The 25,253-nt window shown below is 41.0% G+C and overlaps 1 protein-coding gene across 9 annotated transcripts in view; it reads left to right on the forward strand.

Moving 5' to 3' along the window:
* The window catches only part of LOC122917706 (transient receptor potential cation channel subfamily M member 3), a 484,842-nt gene that overhangs the window by 243,435 nt on the left and 216,154 nt on the right, over nucleotides 1-25,253 (forward strand). For all 9 annotated transcript variants that reach the window (XM_044265920.1, XM_044265921.1, XM_044265913.1 and 6 more), the window contains exons 4-5: nucleotides 9,197-9,410; nucleotides 12,812-12,936. In XM_044265920.1, the coding sequence (XP_044121855.1) occupies nucleotides 9,197-9,410; nucleotides 12,812-12,936 (339 nt within the window). The remainder of the gene's footprint in view (nucleotides 1-9,196; nucleotides 9,411-12,811; nucleotides 12,937-25,253) is intronic.

Consider the following 25,253-nt stretch of genomic DNA (forward strand, 5'->3'; position numbering starts at 1 on the left):
TTCCCTTCTGCTCTCAGCACCGAGCCAAGGCCCTACCAAATTGCATGCCCCTAATGCCATTCCTGGGCTACTGGGGGACCCAGCAGTTCATGCAGGTGCCTCCTAAATGTGAGACTATGAGGACCAAGGAAGAAGATGATAAGATACTAAAGCTCTGGGTTAGACATTGTCTTAGTAGAATGAATTCTCGGTAACCTTTTAAAACTGACTTAGAGAGCAGTATGAGCTGCGGTCCCACAGTAGACATCAGGCCTTCCCTCTCTCAAAGACTTCTTTATCTGGGGCTACGGCTGTAGGTTCTTTAGAAAACGGGACAGGGCTGGACTCGAGTGTACAGAATCTTCTTTGCTACTAATCACCATCTCTTCCAATTAATGCTGAGCTGACTTGTGGACCAGGTAAATATAACCTAATTAAGGGCTTGTATTTAAACCTCTCCAGTCGTTCACATAATTATCTTCAGGTTTTCCCTTGCTATTCACTGTTTATTAGATCAGGTTGAGCCCCTGATTACAGCTTTTATATAATTTAGGTAATTGTTCCTCTGCTTCATTGTCACACTTAAAGCTCTAACTGTTGAGTCCGCTCGGGTGAAAGCCTCATTCTCTGAGCCTGGCCAGTGGGAGGATTGGGGTAGGAGGATGCTTCCAGGGGTGCGGAGTCCGTTGGCAACACGTCCATCTATGATCGTATGCTCTTCAAACGTTTTGGGATGGAATTTGATTTTTTTTAATTGTCTGTCTTTGAATTATGCAAATTTAATCTGGGACTCATCACTGACTGACACATACCAAATACAAAATTAAATGAAATCCATTTCTCCAAACAAAACAACTTATCATTAGACGTTGGCTTACTAGGCAGCTTTCCGTAAGCGTGGTAAGGTATTTAAGGGGTTTGGTAATTGTTCCATTGGTTTCTACTTTCTACCTTTTAATCTTCAGGCCACTGAATTTGCAGTACTTTTGGGAGGGCTTTCTGAAACAGAGATTAAAACTAGAATATATCACTGAAACTTCTGGACCCGATCATAGACCTATAGGAAAGGAAGGAAAGAACCAACCCTCCTGCAGGAAACACATTTTGCTTTAGAAGATTCCTATCTCGTTGCCTCTAGAAAATTTTAGGCTAAATAATTCTGGCAGAAAATATAGAGAGTACCCCTACTCTGACCTATTTATTTGCTCAGTGGAGTTTGATATTTCTAAACCTTTGGCTCTGACTTCTCAGCCAGCAGCTATCACCTGGACGTACCTGATCTTTAACACTGAGGAATCACAAAAACAACGTAGGCTAAATTGCAATGGCATTTTTCACTTCCAGAGTTTTGTGGGTCAGCAACTAGGAATGCAATAACCAGTGACACCACACATTTGCTCTCCGAGTATTTTCCTTCTAGGGAATTTTCACATATACGGAACCACCGTCAGTGTGAAATTCTTGCTGCAAAACTCATAGCTCCAGGGGCTTAGGAAACTGGTGTCAGCAAAACTGGTGTCTAGCAGTCTGATCCAACGCGTCATCCTTGGCCACAGCTTCAATTAAAAGTACCCATTTAAAGATGTGGTTACAAAGAATTTAAAAAATGAAATGATGCTTATCACATTTCTCAACAGAAAGGAAAATGGGCCAAATGTCCCCCTACAGCCTTGGAAGAAAAGCATTCAAAATAAGTGTTCAGTTAGTTCACAGTGTTCTTACCACTCCTCCAAGCAAGCACTACTGACCAACCCCAGTGGATAATTTCCCAGAATTAAAGATGGTGTTACAAGACCAGGAAGAGGATTTACTGTTTCCAGGAGTGTGGCCAGATTTATCATTCTGCAGTTCTTTTACATTTGCATTTAAAATGGCGTGCAAGGTGACCGGGGTCAAAATTTAGGCCTACGGAGGTGACTCATTCGTCATCACAGCCAAAATATGCCTCCAACTCTCCAGTTCAGAATTCCAATCCAGTCCAGAATTTTTAATTATATTTTAATTAAACAGCCCCAGCCTGTCCTAAGTTGTAATGGTGATCCCTCACACACATACACATGCGTGTGCACACACACACACACACACACACACCACCAGGCTTTGCCCACCCTGGGTGTTACAAAGGCAGAACCATATTGTCTGGTCTCTGACACACCTGTGACCTCCAAGTTTAGTTCAGAGTGAGGCCATGGATGAAGTCAAGTCCTGTTTTGATGAGTGAATAGTAACATTTCTACTGACTTGGCAGGAAGAGTAGCTTTAGAAAAAACTTCAGTGAAGTCACCTGCTACCCAGAAAGACCTTTAGCATCATCAGGCAGAAAAAAGACTCAGGCTTCAGCTACCAAAGCCCTGTGTCCCTGGAGCAAAAGAAATCCCTAGTTTTCTCTCAGCGTCTCACAAAATTTAATTCATAAGCTTGTGGTTTGGAACTCAAAATGTGTGTTCTTTGTGAAAATCACACTATATGCCCCCAAAGCACCTAAGAACAGATCCAATAGGACAATTTCAACCAGAGCAAACTCCTATTTTTAAAAAATATTTTATTTATTTATTTGACAGAGGTCACAAGCAGGCAGAGAGGCAGGCAGAGAGAGACGAAGAAGCAGGCTCCCTGCTGAGCAGAGAGCCCGATGCGGGGCTCGATCCCAGGACCCTGAGATCATGACCTGAGCTGAAGGCAGAGGCTTTAACCCACTGAGCCACCCAGGCGCCCTCAAACTCTTATTTTATATAGAAATTTCTCGAAGTGCTGTCATTAGCCCATCACACAGGCTTCTGCTACAGGCGGGGTGCTAATGATAGAAAAGAAAAGGAGATGATTCTAGGCCTGGGCAACTTATTTGAGCTCCGTTTATCTCTAGAAATTATATAGTGAGCGACTAAGGGCATGTGGGCGAAGGATGGGTTAGGCAGCCCAGGGCAAAAGGAGCATTTTTGCTCTTGACAGGTGCTTTCATGTAGATAAACACCTGTACCAGTCACGCCCCCAGATAACTCAGAACCAAGAAACAAATTGCTCCTTTAACCCATCTGCTGAAGAGTTAAAGGCAAGTTATTTGTTGTAGGCAGAAACCATTTATAAGGTGAGTGTTTGGAACCTTCATTCAGTTTTCATGTATTGGTTTTTCTGTCATACCAGGTGATTTTCCACAATTTAGTCCTCACGGTGTCCTGTGAGGTGGTTGGGATCACCCCCGTATCACAAGCGAAGGTGTGCAAATTGGCCAAAGGACTTACAGTGCCCATACCTGATGACAGAGTGTGATACTGCTCATGGTTAGAAAATCCATAAATGGAAGCACGCCTCACCGTATCAGAGTACTGCCCAGGTGACAGGATGTAGTATCTGCATCAGGAAGGTTTCTTGTTACTTGTAAGGTGATCCCTTAGCAGTCAGTGAGCTCACAGATGGACAGTCAAAACTGCTTATCTTGACAACCAAAACAGCTCCTAATTTCCAGTCACATTGACTACTTATTAATTGCTCTGGGGACAACCGTTTATGACCTTGAAGCTGCTGATTTGGCACATGAGTTAGCTGTGTTACATTATAATCTCCTGGAGAGTTCCCGACTAACCTGCTTTTTATGGGTGTAAATTCATAGTTTTAAAAATTGACATCTTCAGGTCATCATTAAGTGTCATTTTATCCCTTTGTTTTAATTAGCCCCTTAACCCCCAAATCATTGGAGTTACTAAACCATGACAATAACAAAAACGATTAATGGATTCCTTTAAATTCTTCCTTTAAAAAGAAATCTTGCCTCTTATTCTCCAGGGGATTAGGTCATTGGTGATCATTTGGGTCACTGAAAATAGCTGTGTTTTCTTCTTTATTGTCGCCTGAGTAATTCCTCCGGTATCTCGCCTGTTCGTGCTGTTCCTGTGAGTTTCATATAAAATACTGAGTGATCTTTCTACCCTTTGGCACGATGAGAAACACAAGACACTGCTTAGAATCTTTGGTCTGGGGAAGAGTTGTGATCCTTGCTTCTCACGTGGTCCCTGGGAAGCTGGTCCGAAATGCAAAACCACAGGCCCCACCCCAGCCCTACAGGACCGGAAGCTCTATTTTTGACAAGGTCTCCGGGAGAGTTGTGCACACTAAATTCTGAGAGGCACTGGTCCACCAAGAGTTTCTGCAGCAGCACTGGTTTTAATCATGAACTAGATGAGTGGCTGATTATTAGACGGCTAGCTCGGAGGTCCCCGTCACTCACTTTCTCTGGCTCTCACTGTCCTTCCCTGTAAAGCAGAAGAGTTGAACCCAATGATTTCTAGCTCCCATGATTGCTAAGATACTTCTAAGTTCCCTTCCATTTCTAAGATTGACTACTTCGTAGCCGATATGAAAGTTTTATCAAAAATCATGTCAGGTCAAACATGGTCCCTGCCCTCAAATATCTTGCAAGCTGGGCAGATAAAACGGACAAGTGCAAGAAACAACCGGGAAAAAAAATCCAGTTGGGTTAGGTGGGGAGCTATGCTGCATCGATAAGAGCTTGCATTCTCAGGGAAAGTCGCATAAAGCCTTTGATAGAGGAGGAGGATTTCTGTATACAAGATAGGGGTGAATTGGGTATTCTAGGACTTAGGGAACAGCATTAGCCAAATGCAGAGAGAAGTGGGGAAACACCTCTAGGTGGGGGCAGGCCAAAGTGGGGAGGACCAGCACAGGCAGGGTGAGAGTTTACATTTATTGTAGCACTTTGAACTGAGAAACAGTGGGATCAAAAAGGAGTTGGAGAAAGAACTCTTGTTGATGTCTTGGTGAGGGCATGGGGTTGAGAAGCTGTTGGAGGCTGCTGCATCATTAGAACTTTGAGGCTGCTTCTAGGTGAAAGAAAAGGAGAAGAAGGGAGGGGCATTTTTAGTTTGAAGTTAAGAGTGAGGACTCTGGAGTCAGCAAACCTGGGCTGTGGACCCTGTCATTACCACTGTCAGATGAACTTGAGAACCTAATGGATCATTTCTGTCCCCCAGCAGTGAAATGTGGCTGATACCAACCTCCTCATTACTGGGGGGAATCATGATAATACATGTGCTGGGCACAGTAAACACAAAAAGGTCTTGGTTTGGGGTTCGGGAGGGGTGGTTTTTAGTAGAATTAAGAAATTGAGAGCAGAAAAAAATATATGAAGAGGATCTACTGGCAGTTTGACCTTACACAGACTGGACAGCAAGTGCCTCTGTTTCCCCATCTATAAGACAGAGTTGGGGACAAGGTCACCCAAGGTCATTCATTTCTTAGTAGAGCACTCTCAGAGTAACAAGACTTCTGTGACCACAAGCAAGCTTCTCTTAACTAGGAAAAAGATTTGGCTGCTTCAAAAGGAATTTTAACAAATTCAGGTTTTGGTTTTTTTTTTTTTTTTTTTTTTTTGGTCACTTTCCTGGGGTTCTTTTTTTCTTTTCTTAAGGCAGAAGAGGGTAAAGAAGAGAACAGTAACTTAGGAAGCAATTTTTTTTTTTTTAACCATCTCCTACACTAAGCATTTTGGGTTTGTATGGGTTGGAAGCCTTGGGAGTCCCAGCCCTCATTTATTTCACTAAATACCCCTTTTCAGAATTAGTCAACATGACATAAATTCAATTCAGCAGGGCCGCCGAATTTTAACTACTCAAATGGCGTAGATGCAGTATACAGGCAAAGAAAACATTTTATTCTTTCATCTTATAGCATCTATTATCCAAAGTTTTCCTTGGGGTCACTCAGTGAGTTCATAAATATAACAATAGAGATGATAGCGTAGCCTTTATTGAAGAAACACTGTACTTGCTTCTACGGCGGCTGTGCCCACTCTTCAACCCCAAGGCTCTTTGCGTGGCATGAAAACGCACGTCGTTATTGAAAATCTCTGTGGATGTGTATCAGAAAGATCTTGCCCTCTGCAGGAAAGTTTGTGCGCAAAATATGCCACTTCTACTATTATTCTGTTCGTATAATGTACTTAGCTAAAATTGCTGACCCTTACCCTTTCCATTCTGTAATTGATTGTTAATGCATAGATTAATTTAATAGAGAATTAGCTTATTAGATTCCAACACCTCTTTAGATTTCTGGTCTATGTGTGTAGGAAATGTTAGCTCTTTGGTATTTCTTTTTTTTTTTTTTTAAAGATTTTATTTATTTATTTGACAGAGAGAAATCACAAGTAGTCGGAGAGGCAGGCAGAGAGAGAGAGAGGGAAGCAGGCTCTCTGCTGAGCAGAGAGCCCGATGCGGGACTCGATCCCAGGACCCTAAGACCATGACCTGAGCCGAAGGCAGCGGCTTAACCCACTGAGCCACCCAGGCGCCCCAACTCTTTGGTATTTCTTGATGATGCAGTTTATGTTGTCAGGCTGCATTCATTTTTTCTGCTACTTGGCTTCACATTCCAGCTAAATATATTTAAAATGCATTTTAACAAAAGAATTGACATAATTTCTGAGGTTTTTGCAACCATGGCGTCTCCTAGGTCCAAAAATATTGTAATAAATTGTCACCTCCTGCATAACCTCATTTGTGTGTACATCCAAAAGCGTATGTTTGCACGATCACACGTCGTTCTGTTCTTTCTGTGGTTGTGCCACTTCCACATTAATACTTAACAAATTCCAAAGTTAATCAGTACCCTTCTCTCCTCTCCCACACAGCATACAGACTTTACAATGCTTTCATGCTGATAACTTCCACCCAATTAAATGTGGTATTGTCCGGCGCTGTAGTTCTAGCCCTTCCCACCATAAATTAGACCGTATCATCATTTTATATTCTACACCCAGTGTTTTTTTAGATTTGCCACATATTTGCTAATTTCTTCGTTAATGATTCTTCCTTGTATCCCAAATCATCCATTCGGGATTGTGCAATTTCTCCCTGCTGTATATATTTTAAAATTTCCTTCAGGGCAGTCTGCTAGAGATAAATTCTGTTTGGGTAGTCTGAAAATATCTATAATTTGCTCTCATCTTTGGAAGATATTTCCACTGAATGTAGAATTTTACACTGACGGATAATTCCTCTTGGCGCATGGAAGACACTGGTTGGTGGCATCCATTTTTGCTGTTGAGGAATAGAACTTCTCTCTTACAGCAGGCTTCTTTGTAGGTGATTTGTCTTATTTTCTAGCAGATTTTGAAGGTTTTTAAAATTTCCCTCCCTTTGGTGTTCTCTATGAGGTGTCTCTGAGTGGTGTTTTTTTGGTTTTGTTTTTTTTTTATCCTGCTTGGGATTCATGGACATTCCTGGATTTGAGAATCTGTATCGTTCAACATTTCTAAGAAATTGCCAGCCAGCGTCTTTTTGAGTATTGCTTCTTGCCCATTATTTCTTTTATTTCCATCTAGAATGCAGATCATCTCCTCCAAGGTTTTCAATTTTGCTTCTGTTTTTAATTCCTTTGTCTCTGTAGGCTGCATCTGGTCAATTTCTCTGGCTCTATCATTAGTGTGTCTAATCTGTAGCTTAATTTTTCTATCGTATTTTTCTTTAAATTATTACTTTTTTATTTCTCAACGTTGCTTTTCATTCTTTTTCAAAAGGATTGGTCATTCCCTATAGTCTGTTGTTCCTTACTGATACATTCAATAATCTCATGTGTGTTTTTAACAGATTAAATGTAGCTATTTTATAATCTCTAAATATTTCAATATCTTTGAGGGTCGTATTCTGCTACCTGTTATTTCTTTCGGTCTTTCCAGCGTATTGCTGTATTTCCTTATGTGAGACGTGATTTTATTTATTTTTTTTACTATGAAATGTTTATTTTCCTGCGGATACTCTGCAAGCTCTGGATTGAGGACTCATTCCTCCACAGGGGATTTTGCAAGTGTTTCTGCTGAGAATCCGGAACCATTACCCAGCCAGATCCATTTAAAATCAAATACTCTAGTATTTTTCAAGCCACACTAATAGTGTGAATGAGGATCAAAGCCTTCGTGAGGGCCCCCTGGTTTATAAATAATCACAGGGGAATTTTTTTCCCCATCCACTCAGAACCAAGGAAGAAGCAGGAAGGTTTCCTTGCTCTCTTTGTACATCAGACTTCTGCTCACTTGTTTCTTCCTTACACTTGAGAATGAGCCCTTTGAAGTATCCCAGCTTACACGGGGTTTCCCTGTTAAACTTGTCCATTCTGTGCAAAGCCGGTCAAGCAGGTTCCCGCATCTGCCAGGGTTTAGGAGAAACTCTCAGGTCCAAAGCCTGCTTTGGTCCTTCCTTGTTTCCTGAGGTTCCAGCTTCTACTTTGTTTGGGAATCTGAATATTGGCTCTTTTCATGCCCGCTCAGCAATGCATTTCAGAAGGCTTTCAGATATATTTGCCCAACATTTCAGTTGTTTCTACCTAAAGGTGAAAGTCTTTATATAATTAAAATGAGACCTAAATGTATGTGCTTATATATGTGCTTATCTTTGTATGTATTTATAGCATTTCATTTACATATACTTAGTATACTTATTTCTAAATGCATCTACTAATACCTTGAAATCTGATATATGCTTTAATTTTTTGTATTATTCTATAAAAATGATTGGCATGCCTTTTGTCACTTGTCTTCTTTAAGAAATATTTAGTGTGCAGGGGCACCTGGGTGGCTCCATGGGTTAAGCCTCTGCTTTCGGCTCAGGTCATGATCCCAGGGTCCTGGGATCGAGCCCCGCATCAGGCTCTTTGCTCAGCAGGGAGCCTGCTTCCCCCCTCTCTCTGCCTGCTTCTCTGCTTGTGATCTCTCTGTCAAATAAATAAAGTCTTTAAAAAAAATATTTAGTGTGCAGTATTATAGATTAAATAAATGTGATCAGCTGTTACCATGTTTTAAAATTCTCCATTGGTAGAACTGCCGAACTTTTCCAAACTGCTCAGACTATCAGGGTCACAGAAACCAGTGATGTCAAGGCCCAGTCGGTGTAACTGGGGAAAGTTACGTTTTAGAAATGTAACTTTCAGAAAATCGAACCATTTTAAAGTTCGTAATAAATCACAATTTCAAGAAAACCTTTAAAAGCGATGAATCCCTTCATCAAAGACTCTCCTGGTGAAGAAAATGATTTGCCTTTTTTCAAAAGTCAGATTTCATATGAGAGGTTTACTTCAAGTACTGGACATGTTGTTGCAATCAATAAAGCTAAGCAGCAACACACACACACACACACCTGCAGCCCCCTCCCCGCCCCCACCAACCCAGGCAGCCCTGCCCTGTCTCCCTAACTGGTAGCCCTTTTTCTTCCAGTACGTGCGAGTGTCCTTTGACACAAAACCCGATCTCCTTCTGCACCTGATGACCAAGGAATGGCAGCTGGAGCTTCCCAAGCTTCTCATCTCCGTGCACGGGGGCCTGCAGAACTTCGAACTGCAGCCAAAACTCAAGCAAGTCTTCGGGAAGGGGCTCATCAAAGCGGCCATGACCACCGGAGCGTGGATCTTCACGGGAGGGGTTAACACAGGTAACTGGAAGCGGGACAGGGAAGGGCAAGCCGAGGCCACGGACGTGCTGTCACTAAGGCCATTTTCTCCTAAGGCTCAGTATATGTGTGTCCCCCTATCTCATCTCCCATCCTGTGTGTCCTCACGGGCCAGTCCCTCATCCTCTGATTCTGCTTCTGCCCTCCGCGGCCAGCCTGATAACCATAAAGACAGTTCTCAACCGTGAGGAATCACTTACACTTGGGAAACGGGTTGGGATATTTAATACTCGACTCTGCAGAATTTGTAAACCTGACTAATGGAATTTCGCAGGATCCTTTCAATACCTCAGGTTGCCAGATAAGTATCCGGTAATTTTTTTAAAGAATTACCTTTGCTCTAAATTGGAAGCTCGCATCTGATCTTGAAGCTATTTTCAGCTAGGTGCAAATAGCTTTCGTTGTAAAATGCCCGTTACCTCTGGGACATAAATTGTGACAGCAAAGTCTGGAGTACTATTTGTTTATTATTTAAAATAGTTTATTAAATCAGCTCTAAACCAATAGAAGACACTCTGATTTCCAAATAATTTTTTTTTCTCCTGCCAGGTTAGTTTCTGTACATTGCGACGCAGGTAGGCTGTCAAATCAATTCTCACAAGCCCACTACAGTTAAGTGCTGACATGTCGCACGTTATTAATGTGCAGTAGATAATAGAATGGATGCCTGTAAATTGCTTTGCCGTATTTCCCCTGGCCTGAGTCAGAAGGGCCGATCGGAAATGCACAAGGAAGACCGAAGCAAGTTCATTTAAACTTGGTTCAAGGCTCTAAGTCTGGGCATCCCACCCGCATTTGGAATTGGGGAAGATTCAGCATTACCCTGGGCTAACTAATTTTAAATAAGAGGTTATCTCAGTACTGTTTATTCATTTGTGTGCAATTTGGGAAAAAGTGCAGCAAGACCCACACTCGAATTCTCCCCGATACCTAGAATTTGTGAACAGCCTGTGACTCCACAGGCACATTTCAGCGGGCAATGCCGCTCATGGCCCACGTTCATCATTGTTCTGTGCGTCCCTGACTCTGTCTGACCTGATCTGACTATGACCTGCCCAGTCAGCCCTTTACTGTTTACTTGGTAGTCATCAAATACCCACAGAGCAATCATCGCTCAATGGCTGTTCAGCCTTTAGGCGCCAGTTTTCATTCCATGTCGCGGCCTCATTCACGCGTGATCATTCGACCTTTTGCCCTCCTGGCGTCCCTGCCCCTCACTGCAGACCCACTGCAAGGTTTCTGAAGGTTCAAAAGAATCTCTTAACAATCTTCTGTTTCTGGGAATGTGGAATGTCCTTTATTACTTTGTTCTTTTATGAAATGCACCCAGTATCAAAAGAAGAAATTATAGCGTGAATACCGTAAACCAAATAGTTCATCTCGGCCTCACCCCAGGCTAGCACTCAGTCCAGCACCCAAAGTCGGGGTCTAATGGCGGTGTCTCAGGTTAGGTGAGAGGCAATGGTAGGATTGTGGCCAACGGAGGGCAGGCCATGAGGATAAACTTGTCCTTGATAGGCCCTGAAAGGAGTTTTGCATATAAAGAGCAGGGAAATGAACACTGATACTCCCAGCTTAAGTCTTGCATTTGCTTTTCCTTTGCTCTTTTTTTTTTTCCACCATTACTCTGTCTTAGAAGATCCCCTGATAAGCTCCCGAGTGAAACTGGTATTCTTATTTATCAACACTGCCAGCATGGCTCAATATGGATTAATGCTATTTACACTCTTTTATTTGATTTTTTTTTTTTTCAAGTAGGGTCTTGGGGCACCTGGGTGGCTCAGTGGGTTGAGCCTCTGCCTTCGGCTCAGGTCATGATCTCAGGGTCCTGGGATCAAACTCTGCATGGGGCTCTCTGCTCAGCAGGGAGGCTGCTTCCCCCTCTCTCTGCCTGCCTCTCTGCCTACTTGTGATCTCTCTGTGTCAAATACATAAATAATTTTTTTTTTTTAAAAAAAGGAGGGTTTTTCTGTTTGCTCTTATGACTGTTTCCGAATGGCGTGATTCACATGTGTCTTCTCTCCGGTCATGAAGTTGCCCGGGGCGTTCTGTGTGCTCTGTCCGTTCCCTGCAGTGCTGGAGCCCTTACTTGGTTCCAGCACCTGAGACACGTGAAGGTGAAGTCAGATGCTGACCCGCCCCAGCCTCCCCCCTGGGGAGTTTTACCCTCATGTGTAATAGCGACTCTCAGAAGAATATGTTACACAACATATCCAGCGATTCAAGACACGCCAACCGCAGTCCTACTCAAAGGGAGGGGAAACTCAAATCCAACTCAGCTTTCGTGTAGGAGATGGCACTACATGTGAAGTTTTCCTTGAGGAATGGGTAGAATTGAGATAAGTGAACACAACTTTCCTTAGAGAATATAGTTTACATCTTCTATAAAAATGATTTGAGAAGGAGGTTAATAGATGAGAAATTGCATCTTCTTTCAGTGCAGCTTATCTTTATTAAAATACAAGAGATAGGTTCCCTGCCATCTTGTAAACTGAATTTTTTCACTTTTAACTATGGTGAGGAAGGCCACGGTGATGGAGAAGGCTATTATGAGAGAAAAGGAAAACAGTTCAAATGATGAAACTAAAGAACTGTATTTTCAACTTAAATTTTCCAAAGAATAAGCCAAGGTTTTCTTTCAAAGTAGGGTCTCCACATGATGTGTCAATAAATAGGAAGAGGAAATCAAGGTTAACAAAATATGATCGAAGTAACTACTCTATTTGAATGACTCTAACTTAGACACAAACTGTGGCATAGATTTCATGTAATATTCTGTATTGTGCTTTTTTTAAAAAGATTTTATTTATTTATTTGACAGACAGAGATCACAAGTAGGCAGAGAAGCAGGCAGAGAGAGAGAGAGGAGGAAGCAGGCTCCCCGCTGAGCAGAGAGCCTGATGTGGGGCTCGATCCCAGGACCCTGAGACCATGACCTGAGCCGAAGATAGAGGCTTAACCCACTGAGCCACCCAGGTTCCCCTGTATGGTGCTTTCTATAGGTTATCCTCATGGTATCAGTTCTCAGCCATGCTAATACCATTATACTTAGAGTACAAGAAAAAGATTCCCTAAGTTTAAAGAATTGTATTTGTTTTGTTTTTTAAGACATTGGATGCTTTTAAATTGTTTTTTCCTTAGACAAAAAAGGAACTTAAAGTTGAATGAGAAACCCATTGCTAGAGTTCGTATAAAAGTCCCACAAATATATCTGACATTAGAGCCACAAATTTATGTTCTGTTCTGAACATTTGTGTAGAAACGTGTTAAAAATTTATAGTCAATGCATTTAGCCTTGCAAGACACATTTATCACAATTTCCTTTATAACAATAGAGAGTCATTGCTTTAAAAGAAAGAATAATTACTTCTTTTTCCTCTCAGGTGTTATTCGCCATGTTGGAGACGCCTTAAAGGACCATGCATCCAAGTCTCGAGGGAAGATATGTACCATAGGCATCGCCCCCTGGGGAATTGTGGAAAACCAGGAGGACCTGATTGGAAGAGATGTAAGTCCTAGAAACTGCCCCGGCCTGTGACTTCTCCTAGAGTGCCTGTCGAAAGAGTAAGATAAAATTAGAACTCAGAACACACATTTTAGAATACTCTTTTGGTCCCCACCTCCCAAAAAGAAATTCACGTGAGGAATAATTTATTGGAAGACCATGTATTTTCCAGAATCTGCCTATATAAACTCCAGCCTCAGTTCTTATGATCAGAAAGATCCTAAGTAAGACTTAGGAGCTACCCTCTTGGTTTGAATCAAGCAGTGTCTTTCTTCACCCATCAAATCTTCTGAATGCTGTTGGCCTGGTTCGGTTGAGATTAACTAACACCAGGTCACATCAAGCAACATGAGCTCATCGACTGCCACATGACATGGGGACCTTCACACCCAAGTCTCCAGCTTCCTTATTATTCGAGTGCCCTTCAGCTAGCTCAGGAAAGCTACAGGGGAAGATTCTTTCCAAATCTGATTCTTGCTGAATGCTTGGGTAAGGAGTAGGCACAGTTGGATTCTTGATTTCCCACTCAGAAACTCCTCAAAAACTTTTGACCAAACTCAGCAAGTGGCTGAACTCTGTTTCCTTCTCTCAGGTCCAGAACCACACACGGACCGATCAGTCAGTTTTTGCCAGAGAGAACTTATCTTATTTTTTCTGAGTCGTCATTTTTCTTCTGTTTCTTCTAAGTCCTGCTTTTGTTTTGCTTTGTTTTGTTTTGTTTACCACCAACAGGTTATTCCCAACCTCCTTTGGAGGGTTTTCTCTCCTACGATCCACCAGATTTCTTCCCCTATGTATAACACTTCTCAGAATTCCAACTGATAGGAATTGTAGTTAAACTATATGTAATGGCCATACTTTTATTCACTGCTTTTTTCCCCCTGATAATTTTCATATTAATTATTGGTCATTGCACCTCTACATAAGGTCAATACAGTCTTCTCTTCCTTATCAAGGCACCGTAGGGTGTAACAAATGTGCTCCGTGGTTTTTCCAAGTTCCTTGAGGTCTGTCTGAACCGAAAACTGAGAGCTTGAGAATTAACTGGTCTTAAATTGCTCCTTCTGTTGCATAGGAATACAGTGAAACCATCTTATTTTAATACAGCACAGCCTCTGCAGTTTTTAATACAAGGCAAAATTCTTCGAGTAAAAAGAGAAATCAAACATCATGAAATGCAGTAAAACACTCTAAATCCTTCAGGACCTTTAAGTGGATATGATGCATCCTTATCAATGCTACACCTGTAGAAATACTAATTTATCTAGAAAACATGGGGTAAGAAATGAGATATTAATTTTATCAGTGTAATAGTCTCTTGACAAGAATTTTCTGGCTGTTTTATATCACACACAACTTGATTATCTCAAGCAGCAATTTCCAAAGTGATATGTAGGCAGAACTGACTGGAAAAACAAACATGGCTGATTTTTTTTTTTTTTAAGAGTATGTAGAATTAGTCTTTGATGAAATATACTTGGGTTAATGCTTTCATCAGATTCTGAGCTGGCTTTGAAGTTGATGGTGAATTAGAATAAGTGCATTTTATTAGCAAATGACTTAATTATTTAAAAATTTTGTGATGATTCAGAGGTCGTTTTTAAATGTCCATGGCTTCTGGATCTCTATTGTAAACCTGAGTTACTATTATTTAGGTTTTTGGTTTTTTTTTTTTTTTTTGGTGGCGGGGGGAAGCACTTTGGAACTTTCTTATTCAGATAAACTATGAATAAATGAAAGCTGTTGATTTCATTATTCAAATAGAGTAATCAAATAATGACCTCAGTTGCCTACACATTTGCAGACAATGCTGACCTACTGCCTTTCTGTGTCATTTTGTGTGTCTTAGAAATTCTGTGTGAGTACAGACAGACAGAGCTTCCACTACATTCACTTGCCTTGCTGAGTTGAAAGAATGACCCCTGATTCCTCTTCCTCCAGTTTGAGCCCCTTTCCTCTGATTTCACCTCCTCTCACGCTCCTCCTTTTTATTCTTAATTTCTTTCTACCCATATTTCTTCCCAGTTTTATGCCAATAGGAACTTCCATAGGCCTATGCCAGTGGGTCTTAGTCGCATCGCCTGACTTCCCAATGAAAAAATTTAGTCCTGATCCCACTCACAGGGGCTAATAGAGGCAAACCGTGGCTCATGAAGGGCCAGGTGAACCTGCAGAGACCATCGAAGAAAGGATTGATATTGACAGATTATAAAAAGCACAGGAAAAACAGTTGCATTTTACTTTCTCGATAAATCTTTGACCGAGAGCTATTGAATTTCAACCCCTCTGGTTCAAGGCCCCGTCCCCAACCAAACTCAAGAGCATAGGGTTTCCAGGCTCCCATAGAGCAATGGAATTTGTTCTTCACATTCTAAATTACTTGGACCAAAAGTGCTGTTTTTTGGTGTAAAGGATTTAGGGCATAGTTTGAGGGAAATTTTTATATGTGTTCAACTATTCTAATATTATAATTAAAAAGGAATGTGGTGCTACTTTGTCACAAAAAGAAATATTTGAATACAGTATTAGTGGTCACTCTTGAGAGTCCACCTAAAAACCATGGAAGTAGAAGTGTTATCTGGTAAACTTCTTAAGTAGTTACACAAATTTTCATAGCTAGCCTAATTTAGTGCCATCTGTCCTTTTCCGTCCATTTTGTATAATCCAACTTACAGTAATAAGCATCAAGAAAATAAACCTAAGAGCATCAGACATGAGGTAGCAGAGGAAAAAAACTAACGTACTATTAAAGACCTTCAGCATTTCAGAATTCTATCGGAATTCATTTATTTAGAAATAAGTAATTGTATTTTTGATCTGGTCTATGGCTGTATTCCAGAATAAGGTTGAAGCAGCACAAAATAAATGTCAAGGGAAATCGAAGAAACCTACGTGAAATAAAAATATGAGGGTAAAAGAAAGGCTCCATTTCTTATGCCTAATATTTTATTACAGTAGATTTATTTCCAAGCTGATAGAATATAAAGAACCTTTTATTTCTGTGGGGATGACTCTCCAAAGGGCACTTTCAGAAGCCAAACAATCAAGTAGTTCTATAGTTATTTTATCAGTAAAAGTGGTAGACACAGCAGTTACTACCCTTCCTAGCATGGATTGTCCCTTTGGAATGGCACTGTAAAGGCAAAGACTAGTCCTACACATAAAAAAAGAAGAGTTAACTTTCCCTTGGGTCTGCTTCCAGATATTCTGAAGCACCTACCTTCTTTCCAGTCTTATCTCTTAGCCAGACTTCAGCTGAGACTTTGAAAATATTGGGCATGTATCTTTGGCTTCTCAGAGTTCATCTTAGAGCCGTATGTGTAGCAGGTGCTCAGGAAATACCGATGAAGACAGACTGGGCAGGATGAAATTCAGACTACAAGGAAAATTAATGTTATAGAAAAAAATGAAATGCTACCTCTTACCTAGTTCACAACTTTACTACAATTTTATCTCCATGTACATTCCCAAGCTTGATCCTACTTTAGTAACTATAATGAAAGCATTTTTTAATCAAGCATCAAAATACAAAACTGCTTTCTAATGTAGCAACTCAAGGTGGGAGGTGGATGCTGAAGCTTCATGTTGGATATGGGGACAAAGAAGATCGGAATGAGAACAGGCTTTTCTATAACCCCTTTGAGAGATGCATGATCCACCCACATGAGTAATGAACTAGCCGTGGTTCTTTAAATTGAAATCTCTTCTATTCTGTTTAATCAGACCTTCAATTACTAGATCAAAACAATAGAATTTGATGAGAAATAATGTTATGATTACTGAGATGGTGATAACTTTTGCTATGCCATGGAACGTGAAAATAAATATTGTTCAGCTGTCTAGTTTTTCTACTCCTCTGTGATTTCTCCATATGATTCCTACTGCCCCATTCTGTTATTACAACCCGTGATCTACTCTTCAGTCAAACTGATCTCAAGGCTTGGTTCCACCAAGATGTCTTCCATGACTAACTTCACCCATAATGTCATATCCCTGATTATAATTCTTCTAACAATGATCCTGTCTGCCCATTTAGGTAAAAACTCCTCAAAAGTAGAGATGAAATTGTTGTCTTTGTTTTTTGCCAACCACTAATACACTACTTTGCACGAACGGGAGGTACTGACATGTGACTTAAAACTCTGTAAGAGTTGATTCCTTCATTTCTAAATGAACTATAAAAATCCTTGCTCGACCTTTATATAACTTCTATGAGCATAATCATAATAGTAGTAATTACAATTTATTGAGCTCCTAGTCAAGGAAGCTCCCTGTGATTGCATGTATTAGCATTATGAGGTATGTATTATTATGTAAGGAAACTAAATAAGGGCTAGAACTAAGGTGCACTATCTCCAAAGCTCATACACTTATCTAGTAGCATGTCAAGTAATACAGAAGAAAATATTTAAGGGTGTTTTTATTGTTAGTTGAGATACTGGCAAATACCTAATACCATAAATAGAACTAAGAAAATAAGACTATGAGAATGAACAGTACCCTTTTCTTTGTCCCTAGGGATTCTTGATCTGGATAGATGATGAAAGTATCCCCATTGTAAACTCAGGAAAGAACTTCCATTGAATTACAATTTTTACAGACTCATTGTAGCTTTATATTTCCCTACTTTGGAAAACAGTTTGACCAGAATTATTTCAGGTAATTGAGAAGTTCCTGAAACCTTTATAATCTGTCTTTTCCCAAATCTAGACTAACAAAATACATGCCAAATTAAAAATCCAGACACGATCATGAGAAAAAACTCTTTTCATTTTCACTTGAGGATGAAAATTGTATTTGGGAAGCTTTCCAACCCATGAGCTTATGTGGTTATTAAATTATCATGACAGTCCGTGATATCTTACATTTTCCCCTAAACCATAGATTTATTCTCAGAATTTTATAACCTTTAAGAGTTCTTATATTTAATTGGAAAGTATTCTTTCAATGCCATCTTTATATTTCAAGCCATGAAAAAATCAAGTTTAATTGATTTTATGAGAGAATTGATAATTCTCATATCATTATCAACTCAGTGTATTTGTCACCTACTTCTAAAGCAGGCCAAATATGACTTCATACTGTAAGCTCAGAAAGCTTCCCTGTAATGGTTCTCACGTGGACTTTAGTGGACTTCCGTGTCTAGGTGATATAAGATGTTTCCAGAGGATGTGAGAGGAGAAATTCAAAGGTAAGGAAACTCACCCAAGTCTCTAACAGTCATATAAGAGCCAACTCTAGCTAACCCTAGACCACATTCCAATCCTGGGCTGCATTCGGTGACATAGGGAATGCAGTTTCAGTGAAGATAGTATTGAGTTTGGATTTGGATATGTTGATTTCAAAGTTGCTTTGAGAGGTCTGTATCAAAAGTGTCCAGCAGGACAGTAAGTTTTTGAGGTAGAGTTTCAGGAATAAGATCTGGCTATATATTCAGACTCGAGGGACCTCTGCATATAGATGGCAATGAAAGCCATTGTGGTGGATAGGATCACCAAGGGAATGTGTGTGGAGTGAGGGAAAGGAAGGTCTACACCTGGATCCTGATGGTATCCAATATTTAATGGTTAAGCAGAGGAAAAACAGCCTGCAGAGAAGACCAAAAAAAGGGCCAAGAGGTAGAAAAAAATCAGAGGATGTTGTGGAAACCAAGGGAACAGTGTGCTTCAGAAGGATGGCGTGAAGGGCAGTGCCCAGTACAACAGAGAGACAGAGGAGGAGGAGGACTTGGACACGTTCGTTCTGTTTATCAAGACAGATATTGTTGGCATCACTAGTCAGAACAGTCTCAGCATGATGAAGGGGCAGATCACAAGGGGTTGAAAAGGGAGAAGTGAAAAAGTAGAGATGCCAGTAGAAACCAGCCTTCTAGAAGTTTGGGTGTGATAAGAAGTGAGTAGCTGAAGGGGGCTGTAATTCGGGGGATTTTTCTTCAAGAAGGGAGGGACTTGAGTTTGTTTCTGTGTTGATGTTAGGGGACAAAACAGGGATAGGGAGAATAGAATTGATGAAATAAGTCCTAGGGTGGCCCTGAGGATACGGGGTCCAGATCTAGATCTAAAGGGAGAGGAACCATCTGTATCCTCACAACTAAAGGAGAAGAGGAAAGAGTATGTATGCAGAGGACTGATGGCAGGATATTGAAGTTTCAGCCTGGAGGTTTTATCATTTGTTACCAAAATAATAATAATAAATAACAACACCAATAATCATAATGGCACCACTTACGTTGAGCTTAGTGGATCTCAGCACACATCACAAGTGGTCCCTTAACTCCCACAATGGCATTCAGAAGTTGTTTTTAATATCTCTGTCATCCTTCCATGTCTCTGATGGTAAAATTAAACACAAAAAGATTAAGTAACTTGCCCAGTGTTACCTGACTAATAAGTCATATGGCTGGGATTTCAGCCTACACCATCCAGCTCCCAAGACTGCATCTTTACCTATGATGTGATATGACTTCTCCATAATCATAGCAGCAATCATTTATCTGAGTTCATATGTGCATTGGGCCGTGCATTTTATATCTCATCTAATATTTACAGTACTCTGATTAATCATTATTAATCAATTATTAATTGACATATGGAGATGCTGAATCACAGAGAACAGCCTGCTTTGGTTCACCCGACTGGCAGGAGTGTAGGGGTAGGTACGGGAGTCAGACCATCTGCCCACTGAGGAGGCTGGGGTGAGGCATCAGATGTGGGTCGTGAGAGAGTGGAAGGTGGTGGCCATAGCCCCAGCGGAAAACAGGAGCCAGAGCTGACTGGAGCCCAGGGAGGAGGCAGGGAGGCACCAGAGGGCACAAAATTATGATGCACCAGCGAATCCAGAACAGAGGGGAGAGAACACATTTTGAAGCCTCAAGATAGCAATAATACGCTATTGTGTTGTCTACTGCTGTGTAACAAATTACCCCAAAATTTAATGGCTTCATACAACACTGATTGCGTCACAGTTTCTGTGGGTCAGAAATTTATTAGTAGCTCATCTGTGTGGTGCTGGCTTGGGTCTCTCTTAAGGTCACAGTCAAGATATCAGTTGGGGCTGCATCATCTAAAGGATCGAATGGGGATACGGTACCTTCTAAGATGACTCACTCACATGGCTGTGGGTAGGAGTTCCTCCCCATGTGGACGTCTCCAGAAGGCTGCTTTATTATGGCAGCTGGCTTCCCCCAGAGTAAGTGATCCAAGAGAGCTAAAAGGAACCCTTTCATGACCTAGTTTTTTGCAAGTCGACACACCATCACTTCTGTTTTATTCTATTTCTTCGAAGTGAGTCACTGACAACTGCAGACTGGATGGGAAGATTTTCAAAGAATTTTTTAACATATTTTAAAACCACCCCACTGACACATGGTGGTTTCTTAAGCAAGTAACCCGTTTTAGAACTTAAGGGCCTTTTTCCACTCTAAGTAGGCCCTTAACCTGGATGGTCCATGGCTTCCCTCAGGACAGGCCAAAGGGAGGTGGGCCAGAAATGAGGACGATGTAACCCCTTCGAGCCCATGATTTGAGGGACACGTTTTCAGAATGCTGCAGAAAGATATAATTGTTCCACCTGTGGATTTTAGCAGCGGATTTTAGGCAGCTGGGCACTCTCTGGGACGGATGTCTGGGTTTGCTGGTTTTTTGCTTGGATTGCTGGACAGAAAGGCAGCATCTGGGTTTCATATGACCCTACTTTATACCTAGACTTGCAGCCGAGCTGGCTGGGTGGGTACCAACCAGCCCAGTATCCCTGCTAACACAGGCCTCGCTAGGCTTATGAGGCTTATGAGGACACACGGTGTCTTTCTCTATTTGGTTTTCATCTCCTCCTCTCAGTCCCTATGTTCCTCATTCTCAAACAGAGAGCGCTGCCCACGTCTCGGCAATATCCCCTCATCTCTCCCAGAAAGCAGGCCTGATCCTACGAGAACCTTGCCCGTCCCTTTTGTGTCTCTTTCTGCAAAGCACAAACCCCATCTTGCCGCCCACTGCCGCCTCTCCTGACTTCTACATACTCTACAGTTCTAGATGACTCATCTGGAAATAATCTGATCGGCTGTCACAAGGATTTCAGTGCTCAGCTGAGCCACTGGCAAAAATGTCCAGCAGCAAAACCAACCATAATATCCTTTATGAATTTAAAATCAGGCTGGCTTCTCCATCTTCCCTCTAAATGGCTCCTGGCCTGTACAGGAGTTTAAGGTCTATGTGCTGTGTAGATTTAGAGGAAAGAAAGTTTGTGGGACACATTTGCCCAAAAGACTTCACTTCTCTGAGCATCTGTAGTTTTGCCTATATGGTAAGCACAGAATGGATGGAAAAGTTGTATCGTAGTGCCTGGCATAGAATAAGTGATCAGTAAATCCTCATTTTCTTCCTGCCTAAATTAAAATCATGGGGGTATTATGAGGGAACAAATGCTTCGGTGTTCTGCCTGCCTGTTACTTGCCATGGGCATGTTGATATGTACCTCACCGGGTCATAAGTTCAGGGATTGCCAAAGGCCTGCGATGGATGACTCAAAAACTCAGTTGGGCTCAATTCAATTCTGTTCAGGAAAGGAGTTTCAGATGAGCCAACTACCCTTGCACGGTAGAAAGCACTAGAAAGGGGAAGGAGGCCCCAGGATAGGAGTGACCCACCTCTGTGTCCTTTTTCTGTGCTACCTTGGAAGAAGCAAATGTACTTTTCAACACAGGCTGTTCAGACTCAATCTTAGAGGTAGAAAGCCCTTAGAAACTACAGACAAGTGGTTTCAATGTAATTTGAACATTCAGTGAAAAACATTACCTAGGTGCAAAGTTGTATGTCTCCTCAAGCCAGCACAGTACTTACCAGGAACATTTCCTCAAGGCATTCTTAATGTATGAATAGAGGAAGAAAGGAATGAGTTGAAAGACTTGCCCAAAGTCACAAATGAGTAGCTGGAGGAACTAGAATGCCCCTTCCCCATTTCCTGACTGCCCACTAAGTACTCCTGAATGAGACCAGAACATGTGTGAAAGTAGCTAGAAAAACTCAAGCGGGTGTCTTAGATCAGCTCCCAAACGATCCAGTGAAGTTTCCCTGTGGGTAAGAAATGTAGCAAACGGACACCAGCACATAAAAAATGTTCAGATTTTCCATGGTGTCTCTGGATCGGTCACCTCCCGGCAACTGTAATGACCCTAAAAGTACATTACATCAAGAGCTTTCACCTTCATTAATCTCTCTCTTTTTTTTTAAAGATTTTTATTTATTTATTTTAGAGAGAGAGCCGGTGGGGGGCAGAGGGAGAGGGAGAGAAGCAGACTCCCTACTGATTGCAGAGCCCGACTTGGGACTCGATCCCCCAACCTCTGAGATCATGACCTGAGCCAAAACCAAGAGTCCGCTGCTTACCTGACAGATCCATCCAGGTGCCTCCACCTTCATTAGTTTCTTAAACATTAATTTAGACTTCACTGCCTCTTTGTTTCAGAGTCAAGATATACAGAGGCCTTGGAACCAGGATTTTACCAGTCAGCCAGTACAAAGTGGTGTAGATGTATTAAAGAGTGCAGAATTCTTCCATCTCGCCTTGAGGGACAAGAAAGGGGCAAAAATATTATTACTTAGAGGTATACTGGCCCATGATACCCAAAGAGTACAAAGTATCTAAAATCCACTTCTAAGCAGATTTCGCATCTAGGTATATATAATTCTGTATTTACCAATAATGAAGGCCTTTCAGATACCATTCAGCCTTCATCAACCCAGATTCCACATCTGAAATATGAACACGGAAAATTATTTGAGTGATTCTCTTCTTAATTCCCTCAAAGATAGTGTATAAGCTGGACCATCTTTTATTCTTAGGGGAATCATCCATTATGTATAAGCATTAGGATTTGATGCTCTCAAAAAACAGTGGCTGAGAGATGTGTTGGAGCCATCTATCACGTCTACATGTCCAGAACGTGTCACACTTGTTCTTGCTGTGGGCTCACGTGCACACACACACACACACACACACACACTTCCAAAAAGTGCTTTTTTATGAGCTCTTAACAATGCAAGTAGATACATTACCTCCAAAATTTGTCAGAGGGAAGAATTCATTTGCATTCATGTGACACAAAGGCATGACTTTTTTTTCCCCCGATTTGAGAAGCAACAGGAAGATATGCAAATTGTAACTCAAACAAGAATAGACTGCTGGTATGTTTGTTATGAAGAATATTAACAGGATTTTGTAGGCAAGTAGACCAACATGCATTCCTCTTGAAGCACTTGAGGAGCTCTTTCCAACTTTGTAGCTAATCCACCAATAATTCCAGAGCCTCGCCTTCTTAAATGGCCCAAGAGAGGTGACAGAGTAAAAACACATCACGTGGTGTGTTTTGCCAACTGATTGCTAATTTTTTTTTCTTTACTTAAAAAGATTGATTCAGATCTCTTGTGGAAAAGAAAAGTCTGTGATTTGTCTGTCGTCATATCATTTTGGTCAGTAGCTTGCAGTGGGAAAATCAGTTTGTAGTTGGTAGAATAAAGCCAGGCTCGAGAAGGAATTCCCATTTATAGGTTGCCTGCTAGGAATCAGGCAAAGTGCCTGGTACTTTGCACCTATAATCTCATCTAACCCGCGAAGTTAAGTGGTGTTCTCACTTCCCTTTTACGATGAAAAATGTGAGCCTCAGATTTATACAGCAGCTGGCAGAACTCATGGGATTCGGACAGATTTCCATGGCTTGTATGACCAGGATTCTCAAGGATATGGTAGAAATCTTCCTCCAATGATGATAGCAAAATAAATTAGGGCGTTTTACTTACTTTCCAGTTGTATATCCCCTATTACACAGCAGATGAAATCTCTGTCAAAATATGACCACCTTTAACTTACCTTCATATGAGATCAAACAAAACGGGGAGCAGTAAGATGAAGAAATTAAAATTCATGTGTGCTACTGTAAACTTGACCCTCTTGCCATGACTGATCCAAAGGAAGAGTATTTCCAAAGAGCTGGTACACCATGTTTCACAAGAAAAGAAGGTCCAAACTCAGAAGAATGATGCCCCACTGTCCTTAGAATCCTGTGGGTGAGGAAACATAGAGAATATAGTTAGATGATTTAATGCAGTTCTGTTATTCTCAGATTGTGGTAAGTATGTCAGTTGGCCCAGAATTATTTTCACAACCTTCTTCATTTGAAAATTTCATGTTCACTGATGGGTCTTTAATTCTGTTCCCAGGAATTAAAAAGTGTGTTCTTACGTCTCAGCTAGAACAAGTGTCTGGGATTCACTATGACACACTGTTTAACCTCTAGAAAATCCACTGTCCCCTGCCTCTCAAAGAAATAATTTGGGTCCTCCTCCTCCTTGGCATGGAGACTTGGGGACCCGCTCAGAAAATAGTGAAGAGTAACTAAAGCATTTTCTTTTGTCCAAAAGCACAATGCAGAGGCTCTTAAAGGATAGGAGAAAGTCCTTCTGCTAAGCCTCTTTTCTTTCAGCAAGGCATTAATATTTATTAACTTGCACTTTGCTATAGAATGAATGTTTTATAATCAAAAATGAGTAACAACAAAATGGGAATTTCAGCCACAGGCGACCCACTCTTCCAGTGATAAAGAACTTGAGATGGAGTTAGCAAAGCGCTGTCTCTGTATTTTGGAGGACTCTCGTGCACTCATCTAGACAAAGCAGTAATTGAATACCGCTCCATTACTGGAAAATATCCTATCCATTACTGGAAACAATAATCGGAAAGTTACGAGCTTCCTTTATCACTGAGAGTCAACTAAAATGAGACTATGAATTAATGTTGTATTAATGCTACATTAACAAATAAGACATACATGAAAAGGAATGAAGGCTATTTCAAAAGCTCAAAGTTACACATTTTAAATTTAGATTAGATCAACTCCCAAGCAATTCAGAAAAGAGAGGGTCCTTTTTTTTTTTTTTTAATTTTAAACAAAAACATGCCTGTCTCAAGTTTTCCTGTTCATTCATTCACTATGTATTGAGTAGATTCTGTGTGCCAGGCACATAGAAGTAAATTTTGAAATCAGAATCAAGATCTAAAAAAAAAAAAAAAAAAAAAAGACTTTTATGAGATCTCTGCTATTAAAGACTACCCTTACTAAATCACTTTGTAATTTCTTTAGCAAACTATTCAGTCTTACTACAGCTTTTCGTGAGTGAGTTATTACATACTGAAAATGAATGAGAGCATCTCAACTCCATAATGAATGTACACATCGCACAAAGGCACGGAAATAAAAAACCAGTAGCATGTATTTATGTTCTGTCAATTCTGATGATTCAGTATAAGGATAACCATACCAGGCCTTGTAA

The sequence above is a fragment of the Neovison vison genome, chromosome 9 (genome assembly GCF_020171115.1).
Source record: "Neovison vison isolate M4711 chromosome 9, ASM_NN_V1, whole genome shotgun sequence".
Taxonomy (NCBI): Eukaryota; Metazoa; Chordata; class Mammalia; order Carnivora; family Mustelidae; genus Neogale; species Neogale vison.